General features: G+C 42.5%; 2 protein-coding genes across 2 annotated transcripts; both read right to left on the bottom strand.

The window, feature by feature from the left end:
* Positions 1-10,077: 10,077 nt before the first annotated feature.
* LOC146389694 (programmed cell death 1 ligand 1-like) lies at positions 10,078-13,182 on the bottom strand. The gene is made up of 4 exons (XM_084919435.1): positions 13,149-13,182; positions 10,974-11,114; positions 10,481-10,669; positions 10,078-10,238 (listed from the first exon to the last, which is right to left on the bottom strand). Exons 1-4 carry the CDS (start codon positions 13,180-13,182, stop codon positions 10,078-10,080), a joined length of 525 nt encoding a protein of 174 aa, XP_084775561.1.
* Positions 13,183-18,000: 4,818 nt separating this feature from the next.
* Positions 18,001-20,172, bottom strand: LOC146389695 (P2Y purinoceptor 13-like). Its single transcript, XM_084923039.1, has 3 exons — positions 19,976-20,172; positions 19,616-19,875; positions 18,001-19,434 (listed from the first exon to the last, which is right to left on the bottom strand). Exons 1-3 carry the CDS (start codon positions 20,078-20,080, stop codon positions 18,792-18,794), a joined length of 1,008 nt encoding a protein of 335 aa, XP_084779165.1. The 5' UTR covers positions 20,081-20,172; the 3' UTR covers positions 18,001-18,791.
* Positions 20,173-23,743: the final 3,571 nt, after the last annotated feature.

The raw sequence follows: 23,743 nt of genomic DNA on the forward strand, positions 1-23,743 counted from the left end.
GATGACAAGAGGGCAACTTGCAATACTTGCTAAGTAGATATTTCATTTAAGGGAGGAAACACTACGAATATGCAAAAGCATTTGCTCACAAAACACACGATGACCTTAAATGAAAGTCGTGTTTTTAATTCCGCTCCGGACTCGTGAATCTCAACCCAGCAGCGGTAACGTTTGCACGTCCTCTCCCGTTAATGCGGCAGGTAAATAATCAACATCACTCCCCCAGCTTGGATCAATTTCTCCCAATTTGTACTTTGCCTCATCTGTTGAAAACTTTAAACATGTATAAAACATTGCCTGGTCTTGGCATAAATGGTCCCACTGTTGTCTGCTTTGGGATTGGAGGAAAAAGACTAGATAACAGAGTGCAGTTGGCAGTACTCACTGCACTTTTAGTCAGTCGCAGCATACAGTCGTAGCCCCACTTATCCTCTGGATACAGTGGTGCAGGCTCTGTAAACAAACGTGGTCTAGCAGAAGCACAGGCAACACAATCAGATACATGTTGTTGTTTAGCATTTTGAGCCACCCAGTCAAGCCATAGATTACTATCACTGAAACCAGTGGCACGCTCAATTAGTTCCTGAGGCTTCATCTTAGTGTAATCCACCGTCAGGACTGGTCTCCCTTTTGGTTCTGGCTCCTCTTGGGCTACAGTCAACGTCCCGTTCCCCAATTTCCCCTTTGTGTTGGTTACCGAAGTTATTGTTTTGTCAATTGTGTTATTGACATTGTTTGCTGTGAACGGCTGAGGCTTTGGATTAACTAAGTTTACTCTAATTACCCCAAATGGATCAGTTACTGACATGTCCACTCCAACTACCAGATAGAACACACCTCCCGGGCTATTGGTTCTGGGCAGAGTGTTCCATGGACCTAGGGAAATTGTGACAGGGTTCTGAAAAGCAGAAAAATCCCTCTGAATGGCTACTCCCTTTAAGCCATCCGGCACATATGGCTGCCACCCTTTTCCTGTCCAACTTACCACGTTTTCCCAGGAACACCATTCCCCTGCTGTGTATACTCCCACTGACCGATGGATCCCTGGACTGGAATAAGGGCTCCCTCTCTTGGTGCATATCATTGGGTGATTACAGACCCACACATCATATCCATTCCAACTGCTGCTAGCCCCTTTACACACTATGATGTCACACAGGTCGAACGTGAATGAGCTTGTGGACCCTTTAACGTAGTCCAATTCTATGCCACTATATGTGCTGAGGCACCCATCCCTTTTACTTGACACCTCGTGCTTTGGTCTTTCTAATGGTCCTGTTTCAATAAAAAGTCTCTCTGGTAGCGCTGGGCTGGAATAGCATCCGTGTTCAGACAAGTCTCGTGGGGCGGTGTGGGGATTAGAGAAATATTTTGCTGCTATTGTTAATAATCATCATCATTACCATTGCATTAATAATTAATATTGATATTGCATTCAGATGTTTAAACATATTGGCACCCAATTAGCCTTTATTACAGGTGCAGTGATAACCACTTTAAACTGTTGAGTTAAATCAATAATCTTAAATGCTTTTGAATGCTTGTTATAATCTTAAATGTGTATGTGCTGATTCTGTTGCATTATAAAAGAAAGGCCTAACTCTGAGTACACTCTGTGCTAAAGTAGACAGGAAGTGCAGGCTTTTGCAGAGCGTGCTTGTGAAAGTTACTTTGAGGAGCTGTGGGGAGGATGCTATTTGAATAACCAGGTTATTCATTATTGTCTTTTATTCATTTATATCTTTTGATTAAGCTTTTAGAGGTTCTTGATTAAAACATTTATTCAATATATTACACATATAGTTTCAGTTGTGTACGTGCTGGCCTTCTGTCTGGTGGAAAAGGTTACAAGGTTCAGCTGGTGAGGTGAGAGGTGTAACTGAGTGCATTTCATGCTGACGCACACACACACACGTACACACCCATACACACACAGTAGATAGACTCATTTATAGGTGAGAGGTTAATCATGTTTGCTTGCAACTGCATTTTTGTGCGTGCAGAATTGCTAGTTTGTTGCAGAGCATGGCCTGAGGTTTTGGAGAAGCGAGAGTCAGAAGGTTGACAGGAAGCACCTGCCGTGGAGATGGAGACAATGTTCTTTTCAAACTGTGTTAAAAGTCATTGTGGTTTTGATCATAGCTGGACTGGCCATCGGGCATACCGGGCATTTGCCCGGTGGGCCGCTGGTGATTTTTTGTTTTTATGGACCGATCGATTTTTTTTTTTTTTTTGGAAGGGTATAAATAATGAAAGGTGTTGGATTGGCCAATTGGTCATGATCGACTCTGGGCTGGACCAATTACAGCCGAGGAGGTCGGATGCACCCTCCCCCTTGTTTAGCAATCTTATAGACGAACTAAAGAAAATGGAGAACAAAAAAAGGAAAGGAGGTGCAGAAAAAATTAGGGCCAAAAAGAAACAAGCCCTTCAGGCAGACGCTGCCAAATGTGTAAAAATAACTGAATTGTTTGGCGGTAGCTATGGCATAGCTTCCACAGATTTAGCAACATCAGCAAGTGGTGGAGGCCAGCAGGTGGATAAGGGAAAGGGGAGGCAAGAGGAGGAGAGACCCGAGGTGGCCGCCGGTCATAGTGGCAGGTGAACTGAACTTCAGGTAAGAAGTTATGACCTGCTGTCTATCTGTGTCAGATATAAACCAAGTTTAGTTGTAGTTTGTTTTCGTTGTGATGACTTTTTACAGTCGCTTAGAATAACTGGTACTGCGTACTAGCTAGCACGACGGAGTTTATATACTGCTGGGCGGGTGCTATGAAGTTACTGATAGTAAATTTTATTTTATGCTTAAGGTTAGTTTCTCAAACTCCTCAAAATCTTAACAAATTGTGCCAATCCTTACATGTTGCACCAGGCTGATTTATCATCAAAAGTGGAGAAGTCTGTGACAGAGGAGACAGAAGAGCAGCAGAGAGAGAGATGGAGCAAGAGAGAGAAATAAAAGAGCAGGAGAGAGAGATGGAGATGGAGAGATGACTTTATGTCATCCATGAGGGATGCATTTGACATATGTTTCACATATTATAGCCCAACAAGTTACTTATAGCAATTTAAATACGAGCAATCAGTTTTTGGCAAATACCGGAAATCAGTTTTTGGCAGACAATCACTTTTTGGCACAACACCAGCTATTGCAGTTATTAATACAACAGCTTCTTGCCATTTTTTGTGTTTCTTTTTATTGCTGTGTAACTCAGTTCAATTGAAAGCCTGTGTGCGCTAGTACCTCTTGCCACAAGTTCACAGAATCCTTTGCGGTTTTACCCCTGAATGACGTCACATTTTTGGTGGGCCGGTCTCTAGTCAAAATGCCCGGGCCAATTTTTTGTCCCAGTCCAGCCCTGGTTTTGATTTGACGTTTGCATGTATTGTATCTGATGACGCATGAGGGGGCGTTAACCCTGATGAATCAAAAGCAATCTGAAGTGTCTTTTTGGGTGGAGATCTACAGCTGATGTTTTGCAGTGTACATCTTACCACACTGCGTGTGGTCATTAAATCAGTTGTTTGACCAAGCTCTTCTGGACCATGGTTGTTTTTACTCTCCTCCTCAATATTGAACCCTTAACAGCGGTCTGCAACATATAAACAAGGAAACGCACAGCCATAACCAATATTATTTGATATAGCAAACCTAAGCCTGTAAGAAGCATTTTTATCAATTTCCCTTCATCATGTGTCTCATTGCGTGGTCCTGATCTGTGTGTGTGCATTGTGTTGTGTGAATTTTGTACTTTAGCATAAAATTTCAAGTTTTTTTTTTTTTTTTTAATCCTGTCTTCTCTGGTTCTCAATTTGTTACCACACCTTTCCGCTGTCGTGGCGATCTCCTGCGTTGCTCCACTTCTTGCTTCGGCCTTCCAGGTGGACTACTGGTCGGCCCGTTGCACAGGTGAGAGGGTTTATTCTGCCTCTTTTTATTTCCACCTGTGTCGATTGGAGATGGTTTTTCCTCCACCAGGCTGTCGTCTGCTGTGGCGCACTGCGTCTAGTGGAACCAGGTGTCGCCTTTTCCTTTCAGTTGGACTGCTGTAGCCGTCCGGGCAGTCACCTCGTACGGACCGGTCCAGCGGGGCTCTTTCCACTTGCGTTTAATGACCTTCAGCCACACTGCTTTCGCGTCTGGGACCTCTCCGTCTGCCGTGGGTCTTCCAGAGGAAACCTGTTTTGTGAAACTGGACACAAGAGCTTTTAATTCATTCAAATATTCTGTGTGAGACCTGTTACTTTTGGTGATCTGCTCCACCAGGACGGCTGTCCAGGGTGCCGGAAGCTGCCTCCCTGTTAGCAGCTCATAGGGCGTGAAACCTGTGGATTGGTTAACAGAACATCTGTGTGCAGATTTTAGCCAATTTGTTTTTCAAATTTAGGTTCATTCTCTCTACTTTCCCTTGAGATTGAGGGTGATACACTGTCCCAAACTTATGTTGGACCCCCAACATCCTTTCCACCTCTGCTAGGTCTTGGTTCTTAAAATGTGTCCCATTGTCTGATCTAATTCTTTTGGGGAACCCATGCCTAGGTATGTAGTGATTGATCAAACACATCAAAACACTTTTAGCATCCTCCCTTTTAGTAGCCCATGCTTCTGGCCAGCTGGTCAGAGCATCCACACACACCAACAAGTACCTGACTCCTCCAGGCCCTGCATCAATCATGTCTGTGAAATCAATCACAATCTCTTCCCGTGGCCTCTCGGGCAGGAGGCACTTACCTGCTTCTGGCTTTACCACTGGCTTTGGATTGTGTGCCCCGCAAATTAGGCACGTTCTGGCTTTCTCCTTTATCATATCTTTAAAATGAGGGTGCCACCAGTGACACAGATTTCTCTCCATCTGGGTCACTCCCACATGGCCAAGCCCATGCGCCTCATTTATCTTCTGTTTCGCCAGTTTATCTGTCAAAACCGGTCGCCCATGGGGTCCTCTCCACAGACCTCCTTCTCTCCGGGCTCCTCGGCTCTGCCACACCCCCTTTTCCTCTGGGGCTGCTTCTTCTTGAGCCTGTCTGGCTTCTTCCAACACATTGGTGCTTGGTTCAAGTTCAAGTTCAAGTTCAAATTTTATTCGCCACATGCAGGTTGCCCTGCAGTGAAATGAACCCGCCCCCTGACCTTACACACACAACACAGACATCACATGGGGATACAAGTCAGAGAACGGTTGCATTACAGAAAAACCACTGAAATGTACACTACAATGGGAAAAGTACAAGAGGAAAAAAAGAGACCCCTACTCATGCTGGGCTACAGGAGGACAGCATGAGAACAGGAAACAAAAAAACTCCTCTGCACAGAAAAGCACAGAAATGTCCACAGTACAACATTATAGAGCACGTGACCAGCAACAGGGTTGGGTAGGGGATAAGGAGTAATCCCAGGCAACACAGCAGCCATCCTGCCACTGCGCCGACTTTCCAGCACGGGCCCAGACCCACCTCGTGTTCCCAGGAGGCAACAAGCATCGAAGGCATTGGAAGGGGAGGGGGGATGTGTGAGTGCTCATCAGTGTAAGTGTATGTGTGTGCGTGGCCATAGTTCAGCTGAGACAGTGTCCTTCGCCCTATCAGGCTAAGTAAACAGTCTACTAGCCAACCCAGGTGGCCTTGCATGGGATGGAAAGAATAGTCATCACACAGTCGTTATCAGGGAGTTTTTCCAGCCTTGGACCCGCAGCTGGCGTCGTGGTGTCCGCATGTTGATGTTGTTGATTTTTCTTTTATGCGAGCAGCTCAGGAGAATTTCAAAGCTGTTCTTTAACACTCTGACACTGGTCTCTCAATCTCCCGTTGGAGAACCGCGAGCCTCCCCATGATGGTATCAAACTTCTGTTCCGTGGTGTTGTCATTCTTGTGATTCTGAGACCCCACAACTGCAGTGAGCCGTTCTGCGATGTGATCCAACTTTCGCTCAAGGGTCTCATTTTGAGCAGGCCTCTCTTTGATGTATCCCAATATACGCTCAATGGTGTTACTTTGAGTCTTCACGGCAGCTGTAAGCGTCTCCAAGGTGTTAACCATGCTGCGTTTGTTGTGAGAGGTCGTGCCTCGTCCCATCGCTTCGATTCCAGCGGGCAGCCTTGGGGGGGTTTGAACAGCCGGTTCTGCTCTTAATTCTCCGATAAGCCAGGGCCAAGCCAGCTCCGATCAGCAAGAACCCTGTTATCATGGTTCCGAATAGGTAGATATCTTCAGCGTCCTCGATCGACAGTCCCGCCAGGCACATGATCTTCTAGTTCTGCCACCCGTCCATCGTGTATCCGGCACGGAAAGTCCCTCCAGGGCACTCGGGCTCTCCCGAGCCCAGACTTCTCGTTGAGAAAAGGGTGTCAATAGCATTCAGAGACCAGTTGATCAAATCCATAATTCTCTTTTAGGTTTTAGAGAACGACAGTGAGAGACTGTTCGAGGGAAAGTAATACACACGAGACAAGACAAGGACACAAGAGGCTAAGCAGGGAAGATAAGGGGAAGGAGGAGAGGAGAAAAGTGCGACCGCCTTCGCCAAGAGCCAAACGAGAAAGGTTCCTCTTCAGCAGTTACCTGACCAATTTGCCTGCGTCCTTTGTAACCTGCTGCTTGTTTTGCGGCTTCATCCGCTTTCCTATTTCCCTTTGCCACCATTGTGATTTCTTGCGAGTGTCCTTTGCATTTTATGATACTTACCTCGTCTGGGTCGTCCAGAGCCTTTTCCAGTTCCTCCATTTCTTTCATATGGCAAATGGGAGCATTTGTTGCCGTTCTGAAGCCTGCCCTCTTCCATTGAGCAAGCTCCACGTGAGCTGCCCCAAAAGCATAAGCTGAGTCAGTATAAATGTTCACTCTCATATTCTTGGCCAATCTCAAAGCTCTAATCAGGGCTATTACTTCTGCTCTCTGGGCTGACTGCTGCCCCTCAACTCTTCCTGCCTCTTTAACCTCATATTGCTTTCCCTTTCTGCAAACCACAGCATAGCCTTCTTTCAGTCCTTCTTCATCATGATGGCAGCAGCCGTCTGTGAACCAGTCCTCAGCTCCAGGAATAGGTTCTGCTTTTAAGTCTTCTGTCACTTTTTCTTCAGCTTCTGCTTTTTCTGTCATGTGGTTTCCCTGACCCCATTAAATCTGCCATATTGATCCCCTCATGTGTAAATGTCAGATTTGGAACTTTACTCAATCTCTGTTGTGTTAGTGGTGTCATGGTGAATGCTTGTGAGTTGACATATGCCACTACACTGTACTTTTAGTGGATGTTCTCTCACTACGTGTGCTGTTTTCTGAATTATTTTAGCTACCCCAGCTGCGTGTTGTGTGCATTTGGGATGCCTTGCTTCTGTTGAGTTCAGTCTTATGCTGATATACATAAGCACATCTCTGCCTCCCCCCTTTTTCTGAAACAACACACCGTTCACGATTCCGTGTGTTTCAGAAACATCCAGGTAGAATGGTTCATCATAATTTGGTGTTGCCAGGTCTGTGGCTCTTGACAAATCTTGTTTCAGTGAAATGAACGCTGTTTCTGTGGCAGGCGTCCAAGGCAATTAAACATACAAGTTATTTATTTTATTTATTCATTTAGGACAGTGCATGTTAATGAACATAAATGTGAAAAAAAAATTACATGAATGTAAACATACCAGATTATAGCCAAGGGCTAATTTCCATTTCCAAGTTACAACAGAGAAAGATTTCAAGTTTTAGATAAAGAAGCAAAAATACAATTTAATGTTGTAACTTTGATGTTCACCTTCATTCTAACCTCATAAGAGGAAATGGAAGAGAAAATATATCACATTTTACATTAACACCATCCTCCCTCATGGTTTACATTAGGCCACTAGAGGGAAATGTTGTGCTTTAAACACTAACATGGATACAAATAGATCATCAGTGTTCTCTCATTTCTCCCGCTGTGACCCAAAAATCAGGGTCAGTAGGCCATGTTGTTGTACATCTTGTAGGATGTATTAGAAACACATGTGCAGGACAGAGGAGAGAGGAGGCTGCACATGTGATCCTTTCCAGAAGCTTCTTTAATGTATCAAAGAGGTGTGACACACAGGTACAGCATACAACCATGGAGGGAGAAAGGAGGGAGGAAGACTCTTTAAACAGCGTGTCAAACTGTCTGTCTTTCAAAGTCTGTCACTTTGGTCCATACTGTGAATTTAAAGTCAGCATAAAAATCAAACGTGAAGAACACTGTAAACACAGCCGTAGCTGTAGCGCTTAAATCCTCGTTTCCTTGATTCCTCTCTTGACTCCTCTTCTTACATCTCCAGTTAGTGGTTCCCAAACTTTTTCTTTGCTCTGCCCCCCCCCCCCTTTGTTTTACAAGAAAAAATGCCTCTCTGTGCAAAATGGGTTCAAAAACATAAACAACTGTGGGATACTGTTTGTCTTTGATTTGAACCATCATGGCAGGATCAGCCTGATATTATTTGTATCCCACTGTAACTTTACTGTATAAAGAGCTAACATCTCCAAAATGTCAGGAGTAGTTAGTCATTACAACAAGTGTTTGTGAACTAAAAATGAAGAATGTGGGATACTGTTTGTCCGTGATTTGGAGAGCCCAGCGTGTGATAGGGGAGACCTATCTTGGCACTTGTGCAGGTGAAGCCAAAGGGAAGATATGCTTCACCATATTTTCTAGTCTTTGGCTTGGAAGGAAGTTGGTTTGGAAACCTATTCAGCTATGCTTCATTTCCTGCTTTGCATTTCTGTGGGTGCACCATGCTAGCAGTGTCCAAGTGTTTTGGTTTTTTTTTTTTCCTTTTCATACCGCGCCCCCCGCAATGGCTCTGCGCCTCCCCTAGGGGGTGGGCCCCACACTTTGGAAAGCTCTGAGTTAGAGGGAGTGAGACATGAGGAGTTTAAGATGAATTGTAGGAAATACGAAAAGGGAGCATTTAAACCAGTCAGTGAGTGTTTATATGCTGTCCCGAATACTTTGATGTTGGGCTGAGAACAAACAATCAAGAGTCGACCACGTTTAAACAATTACAATCTTTAATAATGCACATATCTGCTTTATTAAGCGCATAAGTGGGAGACATACACGCTACCACCCAGAGCGCAGTCTGGTAGATCTCAAAGAGAAAATACACAAGCTTTACTATTTAAAGGGCTGTATGTGCCCTGTGTGCATAAGCAGATAATAGTGGAGTGCAACACAAGAAAAATAATAAAAAGAAGTAAATCACACAGCCACAGCTTTACAATGACTAGTCGTTTTATTAACTTGACAGGTAGCGAGTGTCAGGGTGGGCATGGCCAAAACAACAAACAAAACACACTGGAAATGAATCAGAACTAACTTACCTATAGTGAGTCAACCCCAAAAGAAAATACAAACCTCTAACCTGTCTCCCTACCCGAAACAGGAGAAAAAGGTTGTAAAAGAAACGGCTTCCCACCCCTACAGCTACCATGTCCAGATAAACGACTCTCTACACTGTTTTTACTGCAGCCTAGCTCTGTCACACGGCACGAAGGGCCCCAAACGCGCAGCACACTGGAAACAGGAAGTAGGACGAGGGGCTGCCAGCCCAGTCAGGTCCAATTTGTAGCTGGCCTCATTCCCTCTTCCACCTGGAAACTTACATAACACAGAAATCACAGAGTACAAACAATGCCCTCGCATGGTGTGGCGAGTAACAGCACCACACGGCAACAATGACCTGGGTCATAACACATGATGTAGCAAGATCTGACAAACTAGATTTATTAAATTAAATTAATTAATTAATTAAATTAGATTTATTAAAAGATGCAAATTATGCAAAGTTCACTGTTGACGTTCAGCAGGGATGTGATACTGAAGTCTAAAGGGACCGTTTGATCTGTTGATCAGTAAGACACTCAAATCTCAAGACAAAAACCTTGAGTAAAAATGAAATAGACATACAGTACTGTAGGCCTGCTGTCTGTGCTCATTACATCTGTTTCTGCATGACTTTAAAACACTGACAATACCCAGAACTCTGAACAGCAGCAGCAGACTCAAAACTGTAAAAAGCTCTGAGACATTTCAACCTGCTGCAGTTCAACAGGATGCTAGATAAAATCCCGGTTCTGTCGTTAATATTTTCTGCAGATCAGAAAAACAATAACAAGAGCAACAAGAAGCACAGCAGAAACTGACAGACCAACAATAATTCCAACAGATCCACCCACTCCGTCATCTTCCTTTCTTCCATCTTCCATCTTGTCTTCATCCTTCTCTTGTCCTTCTGTCTGACCTGCAGATGAGAAACAAATGTGAGGTGTCAGCTGTCAGGTACAACAGTGATGAGTGAAGAACAGAACAGAATCCATTTCCTCTTCAAACTGCTGTCAGACATTATCTACTGCACCCTGATCACATCACTCAGACCAGCTGCTTTCTACAAAGTCTCATCAACAACATCTTTAGAAACAAACATCAACAACCAGGAAGCAGCTTCACCTCTGATCACACACACACTCAACTCTACTCACTCACCTGGAGGAACAACCAGGTAGATGATGCTTAACTCCAATGAGTGTGCTCCATCCATGAAGACACCACACTCGTATGTTCCAGCATCATTAGCCGTCACATCCTTCAGAATCAAAGACACATCTCCATCCTTCATCTGTCTGTCTTGCAGATCCACCCGGTTCTTAAAAGATGGATGCTGGTTGCCTGGATAAAATAATAATGGATTGGATTTATATAGCGCTTTTCAAGGCACCCAAAGCGCTTTACAATGCCACTATTCATTCACTCTCGCATTCACACACTGGTGGAGGCAAGCTACGGTTGTAGCCACAGCTGCCCTGGGGCAGACTGACAGAAGCCATATCGCGCCATCGGCCCCTCTGGCCAACACTAGTAGGCGGTAGGGTAAAGTGTCTTGCCCAAGGATACAACGACCAGGACAGAGAGCCCGGGGATCGAACCGGCGACCTTCCGGTTACAGATACGCTTCCCAACCCCCTGAGCCACGGTCGCCCCAAGTGACTATCCTGATAATAAAGCACATATTCTGACTTCATTTCAGCTCTACTCCACTCTACAACTCTGGTCTTGTTGTTTGGAGCTCGACATGTCAGAGTGACGTCCTGTCCAGACTCAGCTGTGATGATTTTCTTGTCTGAAAGAGGAAACAACACAGAGCAGAGAGGTTAAAGGTCAAAGTACAATTATGATCAGAATGATTGACTTTAAATATTTTGTTTATTTCCTTTGACATTTGAGTTTTTAGTCATGTTGGATTTAATGAACCTCTGAACATCCAGCAGGTCACCAGTGACCCACTGAGGGGGAATTTTAGCCTCACGCTAAACATGCAAAGTGTCAGAAACTACAAGATGTTAGCTTCCACAGAACAACAACAACATGCGCTGATAATAAGTGAACATAATGTGTGAGAGAAAGCAGCCTCTCATTATGCTGCTTAGAAATATGGTATCTAACCAGATTCTTACTCTGGATGGCATTACCTTGGCCTCCAGTAACGCTGTGAGGAACCTTGGAGTCATTTTTGACCAGGACATGTCCTTCAACGCACATATTAAACAAATATGTAAGATTGCTTTGTTCTATTTGCACAACATCTCTAAAATTCGAATGTCTCTTGCTGACGCTGAAAAACTAGTTCATGCTTTTATTACTTCCAGGCTGGACGACTGTAATTCATTATTATCAGGATGTCCAAAAAACTCCCTGAAAAGCCTTCAGCTAATCCAAAATGCTGCAGCAAGAGTACTGACAGGGACTAGAAAGAGAGAGCAGATTTCTCCTGTTTTGGCTTCCCTTTATTGGCTTCCTGTTAAATCCAGAATTGAATTCAAAATCCTGCTCCTCACATACAAGGTCTTAAATAATCAGGCCCCATCTTATCTTAATGACCTTGTAGTACCATATGTAGTACTGGTGGTGGTCAGAGGGCCCGGTGGCGCCAGTGTCCGGCAGCCTCGCCTCTGTCAGTGCGCCCCAGGGCAGCTGTGGCTACAACGTAGCTTGCCATTGCCAGTGTGTAAATGTGTGTGTGAATGGGTGAATGACTGAATGTAGTGTGAAGCGCTTTGGGGTCCTTAGGGACTGAGTAAAGCGCTATACAAATGCAGGCCATATCACCCTATTAGAGCACTTCGCTCTCGCACTGCAGCCCTATTTGTTGTTCCTAGAGTATTTAAAAATAGAATGGGAGGGAGAGCCTTCAGTTTTCAGGCCCCTCTTCTGTGGAACCAGCTTCCAGTTTGGATTTGGGAGACAGACACCATCTCTACTTTCGAGATTAGGCTTAAAACGTTCCTTTTATTAGTTATTAAAGATGAAAGAAATTAGACCGTTTTTAACTCTCAGTGATGCCGCAGTGTTCGTTTAACTTTGGGACCTGAAGAAGACGGAGTTTTGGACCCAGATTGCTCCACGTGGCTCCTGACTATGGCAGCCGTAATGCTCCGACAATCCATCAAGCGGTGCGGCTTCGTAGCACAAAGTCCTACTAAAACATTTTATGACAGAATTCTGTGCGCCGTCTACTACATAAAATTGGTTCGAGGTCAGTAAGCACAACCAGAATTCATACATAAAGCACACGGGATTTTTGGGAAAATAAAAGGATTTTAAGTGTGCCTTATAGTGTGTAAAATACGTTATAAAGCTGAAAAGAATATATCGCGATATATATCGTCACCCCCTTAAATACTCTTTCTCATTATTGGATTCACCTGTGTATGTAGGTCAGGGGTCACTGAGCTTACCAAACCAATTTGAGTTCCAATAATTAGTTCTAAAGGTTTTGGAATCAATAAAATGACAACAGTGCCCAAATTTATGCACCTGCCTGATTTTGTTTAAACAATCAGTGCACACTTTCTGTAAATCCAATAAACTTCATTTCACTTCTCAAATATCACTTTGTGTGTCTCCTATATGATATATTTAACTGACGTTTTTATTGTAACAACCAACGATTTATACAGGAAAATAATGACGATTAACAAGGTTGCCCAAACTTTTGCATCCCACTGTATGTAATTGTAAGGCAGTGACTGGAATAAGTCACAGGGTGTCGCTGTTGAGCTGCATATACATTATAGATTTAAGTCATTTGTCCTCTGCAGGACACCGTATTTCAGGTTTCTCTTTCGCGCAGGTGCCATCTTTGTTCAGTGTTTACTGGGGTTTGCAAAGGTGAGCACTGCCAGTGGCATTGTAGTGTTCTACTGTGTAAAATAATGATTTTTTAAATTGAACTAAGGGAAAGAATAATGAATCATTTGTTAATAAAATTAAGTTATTATTTACTAATGATTAGGAATAGAGCCCACGGAGCTATGACTCTGTCAGCGTGGCTACAGGCCAGTTTCTTCTTCACTTAGTTTTTTTTAATTGAAAAAAAAATACTATTTATAAATACTTTAATTTTTGCCACATTAAGTAAAATTGGCTAATAGTCCTTACACAATTAGAACAAATACAGACTTTATTACCAGTTACTGTCAGACAGTGGTAAAAATCTTAATGATCACCTCAGAAGTTATTTTTGTAAAATCTGTAGGAAGGAATAGATCCATTGTGGAGCTAAAAATTCAGAACAAACCAAACCTCACTTGGTTTGTTCTCTCTCTCTCTCTCTCTCTCTCTCTCTCACACACACACACACACAGACACACACACACACACACAGATGGTGGAGGTAGAAAGCAGAAATGATCAGATCAGTGAGAAGCATCAACCCTGACACACTGTTAAAATAAATACAGCCTCCATCACCAGCTACTGTTAGTGGTAAAATGTTAATGATCACTACAGAAGTTTTTATATATGATCTGTTTTGTCCTTAAGTCTCTACACAGTCTCTAATCAGTACACACTTCCACTGTGTGCTGTAACATACGCATTAAGGCTTGTTGCATCGCTTCCTGTTTCTTTCCAGTTCTCTCGGTGCTGTCCACTGATTTTTTTTTGAGCTAACTAAACAACAAATGGCTTTCATTTCTATTGCAAAAAGTGAATGTATAAACTACACATCTAAGTCTAAAATGAAAGCTCAGAAAAAAGATACAGCAGTCCTCTTTAAGTCTTCATCATCATGTGATTCCTACTTCAGTACTTCCCCCTTAGTGTTTATGTAGAAAGATGAGCTGCGGCTGGAAACCACAAAGTGAAAACCGCAATACTGTATCAGTTCTGAGACAACTAGAGACACGCAGTCATTTTCTCAGAAGCCTCATTTTGATCAAGTTGCTTCTTTTCAACCTCCACCATGTTCTGACCAAATGGAAAAGTCTTGACTTTACTTTTTAAGGTTCCCTGAGATAACACGTGTTATGAATTACAACTACATAACCAAATAAAAATTCAGATTCCTTTTGCACTAAAACAGTCAAAAGAACCAGAATCCAATCATTTAACCAAGGATGAATACACAAGCACAGACAACACAGTTGTTTGTATGTATAAATGAATTTCTTCATTTTATTTATACAGTTTGCACCTTTGATCCAGGAAGACGATATTTTGTCCCCGTGTATACTTGAGTGTATATTGTTGGGTTGACTGTCTTTTCTTTAATTCTTTTCATGAATAATATTCCAAGTTCCTCCTGACATGTCTAAATGTTAAAACTGTCAGAAACACTGAAATTAAAATTTTACACATTTAACACGGTGAATTTTTTGTATGCTTTCACAACCTGTGTTTCTATGATGTAGCAGAGTGAAGAGATGCAAATGCAGACACAGGAATGCAAAACATAATCTTAACAAAAGGTGAGCCTTTTATTAGCTGCGTATGACACAAACAAGGATAAATAAATCGAAGATGATGCTAAATAAACTCGGTAACAAAGTAAGCACTAGGAACATGGAAAAATCTGTAACAAGGCGAGACAAAAAGATGACTTGACAAGCCTCAAAGGGAGAACAGGCACAATACGTACTCAGAAGGGTGACAAGGGAAATGGAAACACACAAGCAGTAGACTTGATGAGACATCATCCACACTGAACACAGGGCGCCAACTAAAACAGGAAACACACCGAGCCGCAGGCTAAGACACACAACTTGACACTGGGTTCATGGAAGAAACAAATTAGGGGTGGGTTTGATTGTAATTAAAATCTATTCTAGCTTGGATAACGTGATATAGATTCATTAAAATCCTGAATTGATTGATTTTTAAATATAGATTTATTTTGCCCAAAACGCCAGAATCTCATGTTACAAACTCACAAAATTTCAACAACCACCAAACAGCTTAAACAGTAACTGAGAGCAGGAACATGGATTCTGCACAAAGATGTAAACACGGACCCGCCGACGGTTCAGAATCAGTGAGATTTTGGCTTTCTCGCCCGACGGCACGGACACGGTCGGGGCTGAAAGCCGACAGCTCGCTGATTCTGATGCGTCAGTGGGTCCGCCCTTTGTGTTTACACCCTTTTTGCGTGGATTCTGAAGCTGCCAGTTTTATCTCTCTCCAAACAATATTGACTGAACCAGCAGCAAAAGAAAATCCAAACTACGCTTCACATTTCGCTTCGCATAAACATCGTCATGAATTCTCTCTTAATTTTGCTCTTAAAATCACACTTCATGCAGAGCTCCCTCTCTCTCTCTCTCTCTCTCTCTCCCTCTCTCTCTCCCTCTCTCTCTCTCTCTCCCTCTCTCTCTCTCTCTCTCTCTCTCAGTACACTTCAAGAATAGTTTCCCATCTAAAAATCTCTGTTTTCTGCATTATTCGCTAGCTTATTACGCACAAGTCTACCGTTGTGTACAGCTCTGTCGGCCACTGTTTTTTTTTCCCTTTTACTTACTTTTGAAAAGAAAGCCTCATTTCTGCTATTGAATAGGCTACTGAACAAATTAAAACTTTTTAAAATTATGCAAAATTGCAAAACACTTGGCTGTGTCTCTAATGAAACCTCTGTAATTTTGCTCTGCTTCACTTCAGCAGCATCAGTTAATGCTCATATGTTCATTAATGGTTTTCTTTCGTTTTTGATCTACTGCAGAATATTTTTAAGGTCATCTGCTATAAAATCCCAGGCCAGGAAAATCACCTTCATGTTTTTCTGTGTTTTATCCTCAGTTACTTTGACACAAGTGTCGCAAGTGTCAAAGCTTTGTTTTTATAGATATAATAATATGGAAATGTACTGATACGTGATCAGAATTATAATATTTCTGACTGTCTTGGGAAAATTTCCCCGAATCGAATCAAATTGAATCGGAATTGAATCGATTCTAGAAATCAGTGACCGTACCCAGGCCTAAAAAGACAGAGACAAGAAAATAAACACAAGGAGGGGAAGCATGGGAACAAAAGAGGGAGACAGAAAAATAGGACACGATTAGGAGCTGGAGAGCAAGGAAGAGACACACAGATAGCGAGGGAGCGAAGGACACATCGATGAAGACAAAGGCACAAAGGGAACCTAAGAACATAAACCAGAAATCGCAAATATACTCAGCTCCATAAAAAGTCAATACTAAGTTGTATAAAACTAAATCATTAACTCATGTGAGTCGAACAGCCAGAACCATGACGTATGAAATTGACCACAGACTGGTTAATTTCATTCACGCTAAATCATCATTCGGCTTATTCCTGAAAACTAGAAACATAAACACTCATGGCATCTTCAATGCCATCTATGTGGAAATGTTTCTGTGTTGTCTTTAACTCTGTTTTGATATCTGACTTGTGGTTTCTGAGGATATCAGTCCATGACATTGGTTTCATCGGACTCAAAACAAATTGAAATCTGTGCATAAATGTAAATGTTCTCAGAACTAACTGGTTCGAGTCACTTGTTTTAATGTAATGATGTCTTTCTGACCTTCTCCCCAAAAGTATTGCTGAGGAAAAAGTAAACAAGAGGGTCGAGGCAGACGTTGAAAACTGACACCATGGTGGTCACCTCCTTCAGGTAGTAAGAGACTAGACCAACGGAATCATCATCATGAATATAATGCTTAGAAAAAGGTATTTGACGCCTTCCTGATAATATTACGTTGAAACCAAGCACACCATTTTTTTTCATGTGACATTACCAATAAGTTTGATGTGTCACATGGCCCTCTTCCTATTGAAAAAACAAAAGATGTATCCAAGATGGCCGACTTCTAAATGGCCACCATGGTCACCACCCATCTTGAGGAGTTTGCCCCCTCACATATACTAATGTGCCACAAACAGGACTTTAATATCACCAACCATTCCCATGTTATTACGGTGTATCCATATAAATGGCCCACCCTGTATATTGAACTGTTGCACCGTTGCCTCACTGTAAATAAATCCACTGTCTTCTTCAAAGGAGGTTTGCATACGAGTCCTGTTTTTCCACACCAACCATGACAATAACAGTGCAGGGACTGGGCAGCTCTTTCCAACTTGCTGGGAAAGACACATGACACGTGAGATAAAAAAAAAAGTCCTTGCATGGTTGCATCTACCCACCCTGCCACAGCAATCCAATGAAATGCCAAGGTCGGCATACTGGCCTTGGCTGCACCACTGAGAACCACCAACGGCCAGACACCATATAATCACTGGGACAGGAGAGAGACCATAGAAGTGAACAAGGTGCAGGATGTAGGGTACTAATGTATTTATTCTCACTCTTTTTTATTCTTACTCTATCTCTATTCAAGTACAATGCCTTTGCACTTGTATTTAGTTTATCTATTCTGTATTCTGTAAAGTTGTATATATGTATAATTGAATTTTTAATTTTTCAATTTTAGTTTTACAGTTTGCACCTTTGATCCAGGAGGACAATATTTTATCCCACTGCATACTTGAGTATATATTGACAATAAAACTTAACTTGACTTGACCACACCAACCTCAAAACATTTGTCTTTATTTAAGCCAAAAAAAATGAAGCACACACTTAGTTTTACATTACATAACACACCTTTGACATATTTGTGGAAAAACTCTAAAGTAGGAAAATAGGTTATAAATTTTGTTTTTTTTTATTTATTTATAAGCAAAAGGAATTCGGTCATTGTCTTTTGTTTAATTTTCATTATGAACTGTACAAATTACTGCTGAACGGGATAAAAGTTCCTATTTACATTGAAATTGGGGGAAGGGAGGGAAATGGAAACAGATGGGGAACACAAGCAGTAGACTAGACAGAGGGAAGCAAAACTGAACCCGCTGAACACAGGGTGCAAAATAAAACAGGAAACACACTGAGCCACAGACTAAGACACACAGCTTGACACTGGGTTCGTTGAAGAAACAGACATGGATTCACATGACATAGAGGGGAGAAGAGGAATGAAACACAAGGAGGGGAAGCATGGTAACAAAAGAGGGAGACAGAAAGATAGGACACGACTAAGAGCTGAAGGGCAAAGAAGACACACAGATAGAGAGGGAGCGAAGGACACATAGATGAAGACAAAGGCACAAAGGTAACCTCATAAACAAAAGCACATAAACTAGAAATTCGCAAACATACTCAGCAACGTAAAATGCAATACTAAATTGTATAAAACTAAATCATTAAATCATGTGAGCCAAAGAGCCAGAACCATATGAACAACATTTGAATTTGACCACAGAATGGTTCAGTTCATTCATACTAAATCAGCCTTTGAGCTCATTCCTGAAAACTAGAAACATAAACACTGATGCCGTCTCTGTGGAAATGTTTCTGTGTTGATTTTAGCTCTGTTTTGATTTCTGACTTGTGGTTTGCGAGGATAAAGGTCCATGACACTGGTTTTATCAACTTGTAAAACAAAATTGAAATCTAAAATGTACATTTTCACAACTAACTGGTTGAAGTCACTGGTTGTCATGTAATGATGTCCAGCTTGTCCCTCCTGCTCTCATTCTCCTCGTTTCTAGTTGCATGTTGGGCTCTCCAGGATGCCTTTCTGACCTTGTCCCAAAAAGTCTTACTGAGGAAAAGGTAAACAAGAGGGTCGAGGCAGATGTTGAAAACTGACACCATGGTGGTCACCTCCTTCAGGTAGAACAATACTGGACCTACTGAGTCATCGCTCCACAAAAACGTAAAGGGAAGACGAACCAGGTAAAATGGGACAAAGCAAACACAGAAGATGCTGACCAGCACCAACATGTTTCTGCGAGACTTCACCAGCTTCTCAGAGCCAGAGGAGGCCAGCTGCTTCTGCTGTGCCTCCAGCACTCTGCGGGAGATGCTGTAGTAGAAGAAGACCATGGATATGAAGACTAAGAGGAAGATGAAGGCAGAGAAGGTGTTGATAATTCTGAAAAACAGGCTGACTGATGGACTAAACAGGTGAACGCAGCGGCTAGGATTAAAGGCCAGAGGTTTCTGGGAGCTGAAAAAAATTATGATATATACAATTGTTGGAGCGAGGAGAAAAACCCAGGTGATGACAGAGATGATTCGTGCAGTCTGCAGTGTCTGCAGCATGTGAGTTCCTGAAGGATGGATGATCCTTAGATACCTGGAGAGAGACGAGAAATAGGCAGAATACAACTTCACTAAAGGTGCCTAATCTGAAGAAGTCAGTTAAGTCAAAAGGATACATTCATGCTTTTGTCAGGAGCACAGGGTAGTGGTTAACCACTTAATCTAGTTTTTACATTATCGGTAACTACAGCCTTAAATAAGTAAAGGTTCCTTACCTGTTGGCAGCGATGTACCCCATGAATAATATACTGGCACACATGTTGATGAAGAAGGCAGAAGATCCAAAGCTGCAGTAAAGCCTACGAATGATGGGAGAGCTGCTGGCATAGTAGGTAATGCGGAGTGGCAGACAGAGGCAGAGCAGGAAGTCAGCAGCTGTCAGGTTCTTCAAGTAGACCATCAAGCTGTTGGATACCTCAGGCCAATCTCGACAAAGATAGACCTTCAATGTAAAGCCATTGAGGAGTAAACCCACCTGAAAATAGACAGATTGGATGGAAAGCACAAGGATTGGTACATGCGCCGGCACATAAACCAATTTCTAACAGAGCACAATTTGATAATTTTAAACTTACTAGGAACACCAGACTGTAGACCACCATAAAGTAAGGGTTAATGGATGTATCGTCAACGTCATAGGTCTGGTTCAAAGATGAAGTCAAATTTTTTTGGACAACCATGGTTCTTGTGCTGAAAAATAAATCCACTTTACTCAGTTAAACTGTGTAAAAATCCTAGGTTCATCTTTGAAATGATTCACCTCCACGGTCTCTTGGTTTGTTGTGTTAAACCAATTTTGGACCAATTTTAAATATTGTGCTACATGTTATGTACAGTCTGTAGTTGTAGAAGGAAGCATTCATGAGTGAAGATGAGTCAACCGTCTCATGAATCTTATAACAATCCATTAAGCACAAGCTGAAGTGGTGAACTGTAGGCAGAATCTGGACTCATCGCCAAAATTGTGTTGTTGTTAGCCATGCAACTTTTGCTTACCCCAATTAGCAGATTTTTATCTCAAAACAAGACAATTTTGTCAGATGTAAGAATATTTGGCTTATTTCAAGTAGAGCTTATTTGCAGTGTAACGGTTTAGCAGGTGGTCACAGACTTTCTATATTTCCCTCCTGACTGATCTCTGGTTTATTTGTTTTTGGTTTCCTTATCATTTTTAGCTTGAAACAGTAAATGTCGACTATACAGGTGTTTTCTTCTCTTGAGAGATGAAACCAGCAAAATTAGTGTTCTCAAACATTTTCAGCATATTTAAGTGCGAGGTAGTTTGTCAGTGCACTTGGCACCAGGAAATGCTGAGGCTTAGTCAAAAGAAGATTTGTATTCATATATTCAGATTACCTTCCTGAACACTAGCAGAAGCCTGCTGACTTTTTTCCTTTAGTCAGGACTGGTTTAAAATGGCTTTTACTTTCTATCAGAAGTATGAAAGATGTGAGAATGAGAAATATCAGGACTCACTCTGGTTCTGCAGCTTTCTGAGAGGAGGAAAAGTTGCTTCAGCTGTTCTGAGTGTGACGGTACGATGTAGATCAGGAAATACACAGTGGGATCACACTGCCCTGCCCACTACCATATTTCCGCTTTCTCTTCGCTGTTAATCGGGCGACTGTGGCCTACTGGTGTTGGCCAGAGGGGCCGATGGCGCGATATGGCAGCCTCGCCTCTGTCAGTCTGCCCCAGGGCAGCTGTGGCTACAACCGTAGCTTGCCTCCACCAGTGTGTGAATGAATAGTGGCACTACAAGCTCCCTTGACACCACCTGCAGCTGTACCTCTGGGCCTGTGTGGTCTGACAGTCATTTGTAGCTTCTGTTCTCACCGTGGAGCAGCATTAAGAAAGGATTTCCTATAAGCCCTCAGCAGGTTTCAGCAGCTCTGATTTCTCACAGTATGCGTAAGTTTTAACCAGACCTGTGTTGAGAAATCACAGCTTCACTCATCAGTTCAGTGAAAAAAGCCAAAGGAAGTAGCTGGTGTGGTGCAACATAGAAACATGCAAAAACCTGCGAGACATAAAACTGTTTTTAAAGGACGAGCTGACACACAGAAAATCACAGGCGCCAGTCATCAACTCTGAGCTTCAGCAAAGCTCTGATTCTAGAGTCTAATACTTAAAATAAACCTTTGAATTGTTCAGCTGCTTTCTAGTGTAGAATGTAAACATGAACTTATTTAAACCAGTTAACTGTCCTCTTTTTGTCTCTTTCTCTTTCTAACTTGTGTTTCAGTCCTTTGCTGTGAACTTACAGAGCTGACAGCCGCTGTTATGTGATTTCCTTCTGATGTTTTTGTTCTGTTTGTGAGACTAACAAATAAAAGGCATCTTCTTTTCTCCACTTGTCCAATGAGTGTCTCAGCTTCCCATTTGAGCATTTGGCACCAGGACACCCTAACCCTTTGTCAATTACAACTTTGTGATAGTATCATTAGATCTGCATCCTGGATACAGGCAGAAGACAGCTGTGGTTCTGATGCAGATGTGTGGAGGGAATATTTCAGTGCTAAAAGTCATCTTTTAAGTAAAGCATGGAATCAGTAAAAGTACAAAATATCTTAGGATGAGCAACCAGTAGGATTTAAAAGCGTTTCTGAAGTTTTGTTAGGTTAGCAGGATAAGCTGCTTCTATCATTGTATGCTCTCAATGTAATGACATAACTGTACAGGGTGGGCCATTTATATGGATACACCGTAATGGGAATGGTTGGTGATATTAAAGTCCTGTTTGTGGCACATTAGTATATGTGAGGGGGCAAACTCATCAAGATGGGTGGTGACCATGGTGGCCAATTAGAAGTCGGCCATCTTGGATACAACTTTTGTTTTTTCAATAGGAAGAGGGCCATGTGACACATCAAACTTATTGGTGATGTCACAAGAAAAACAATGATGTGCTTGGTTTCAACGTAACTTTATTCGTTCATGAGTTATTTACAAGTTTCTCTTTGTTCACAGCCATTGACATGTCGAAGAGGTTAACACGTGAGGAGCGGATCGAAATTGTGTTGATATCTGGTGAACGCAGTAACCGGGTCATTGCAGCAGATTTCAATGCAAGACACCCTACGAGACCACCCATCTCCCATGCTACAGTCAGCAAACTGCTTGCTAAGTTTCGTGAAACTGGTTCAGTGTTGGATTTGCCAAAATGTGGACGCAAGAAAACTGTCACTAATGAAGAAACATCAGTGGCTGTCCTAGCTTCATTCAGCAAGAGCCCACAGCGTAGCACTCGCCGCATCTCACTGGAGAGTGGCATTAGTCGAACATCCCTTCGGCGGATATTAGCTACTCACAAATGGCACCCTTACAAACTCCAGCTACTGCAGCATCTCAACGAGGATGACCCAGATCGGCGCACAGAATTTGCAGAATGGGCAAAACAAAAATTGGAACAGGACCCTCAGTTCACGCAGAAGTGATGAGGCAAACTTTTATGTGAATGGTGAAGTTAACAAACAAAACCACCGCTATTGGTCTGACGCTAACCCACATTGGATGGATCCCTCCAAGACTGTTGGAACAACAAAAGTGATGGTTTGGTGTGGTATATGGGGTACAACGATAGTGGGTCCATTCTTCATCAATGGAAACCTCAAGGCCACTGGATATTTGAAATTGCTACATGATGATGTGTTTCCCTCTTTATGCATTGAAGCTGGCACGTTCCCTGAGTTTTTCCAGCAAGATGGTGCACCACCACATTATGGGTGCCAGGTCCAAGCATTCCTAGATGAACAGTTTCCTGGAAAGTGGATTGGTCGTCGTGGGCCAGTTGAATGGCCCCAGATCGGTCTCCCGATCTGACCCCCTTAGACTTTTATCTTTGGGGTCATCTGAAGGCAATTGTCTATGGTGTGAAGATACGAGATGTGCAGCACCTGAAACTACAGATACTGGATGCCTGTGCTGGCATTTCTCCTGCGGTGTTGCTATCAGTGTGTGAAGAGTGGGAGAAGAGGGTTGCATTGACAATCCAACACAATGGGCAGCACATTGAACACATTTTATAAGTGGTGAGAAACTTGTAAATAACTCATGAAAGAATAAAGTTACGTTGAAACCAACCACACCATTGTTTTTCTTGTAACATTACCAATAAGTTTGATGTGTCACATGGCCCTCTTCCTATTGAAAAAACAAAAGTTGTATCCAAGATGGCCGACTTCTAAATGGCCACCATGGTCACCACCCATCTTGATGAGTTTGCCCCCTCACATATACTAATGTGCCACAAACAGGACTTTAATATCACCAACCATTCCCATGTTATTACGGTGTATCCATATAAATGGCCCACCCTGTAGATTAGGAAACACACAGTGACC

This window comes from Perissodus microlepis, chromosome 3 (assembly GCF_051167445.1).
Source record: "Perissodus microlepis isolate ML-2025 ecotype Zambia chromosome 3, ASM5116744v1, whole genome shotgun sequence".
Lineage (NCBI taxonomy): Eukaryota > Metazoa > Chordata > Actinopteri > Cichliformes > Cichlidae > Perissodus > Perissodus microlepis.

What these genes read in the sequence shown, in the direction of transcription:
- LOC146389694 (XM_084919435.1), bottom strand. Translation starts at nt 13,182, where the DNA reads ATGCCACTGGCAGTGCTCACCTTTGCAAACCCCA. An exon ending in GCTCACCTTTGCAAACCCCA is followed by an intron (nt 11,115 to 13,148) that starts GTAAACACTGAA and finishes TTCCTCTTTCAG; the next exon opens with ACAAGAAAATCATCACAGCT. An exon ending in TTATCAGGATAGTCACTTGG is followed by an intron (nt 10,670 to 10,973) that starts GGCGACCGTGGC and finishes CATTATTATTTT; the next exon opens with ATCCAGGCAACCAGCATCCA.
- LOC146389695 (XM_084923039.1), bottom strand. Translation starts at nt 20,080, where the DNA reads ATGGTTGTCCAAAAAAATTTGACTTCATCTTTGAACCAGACCTATGAC. An exon ending in TCTACAGTCTGGTGTTCCTA is followed by an intron (nt 19,876 to 19,975) that starts GTAAGTTTAAAA and finishes GTCTATTTTCAG; the next exon opens with GTGGGTTTACTCCTCAATGG. An exon ending in GGGTACATCGCTGCCAACAG is followed by an intron (nt 19,435 to 19,615) that starts GTAAGGAACCTT and finishes GTCTCTCTCCAG; the next exon opens with GTATCTAAGGATCATCCATC.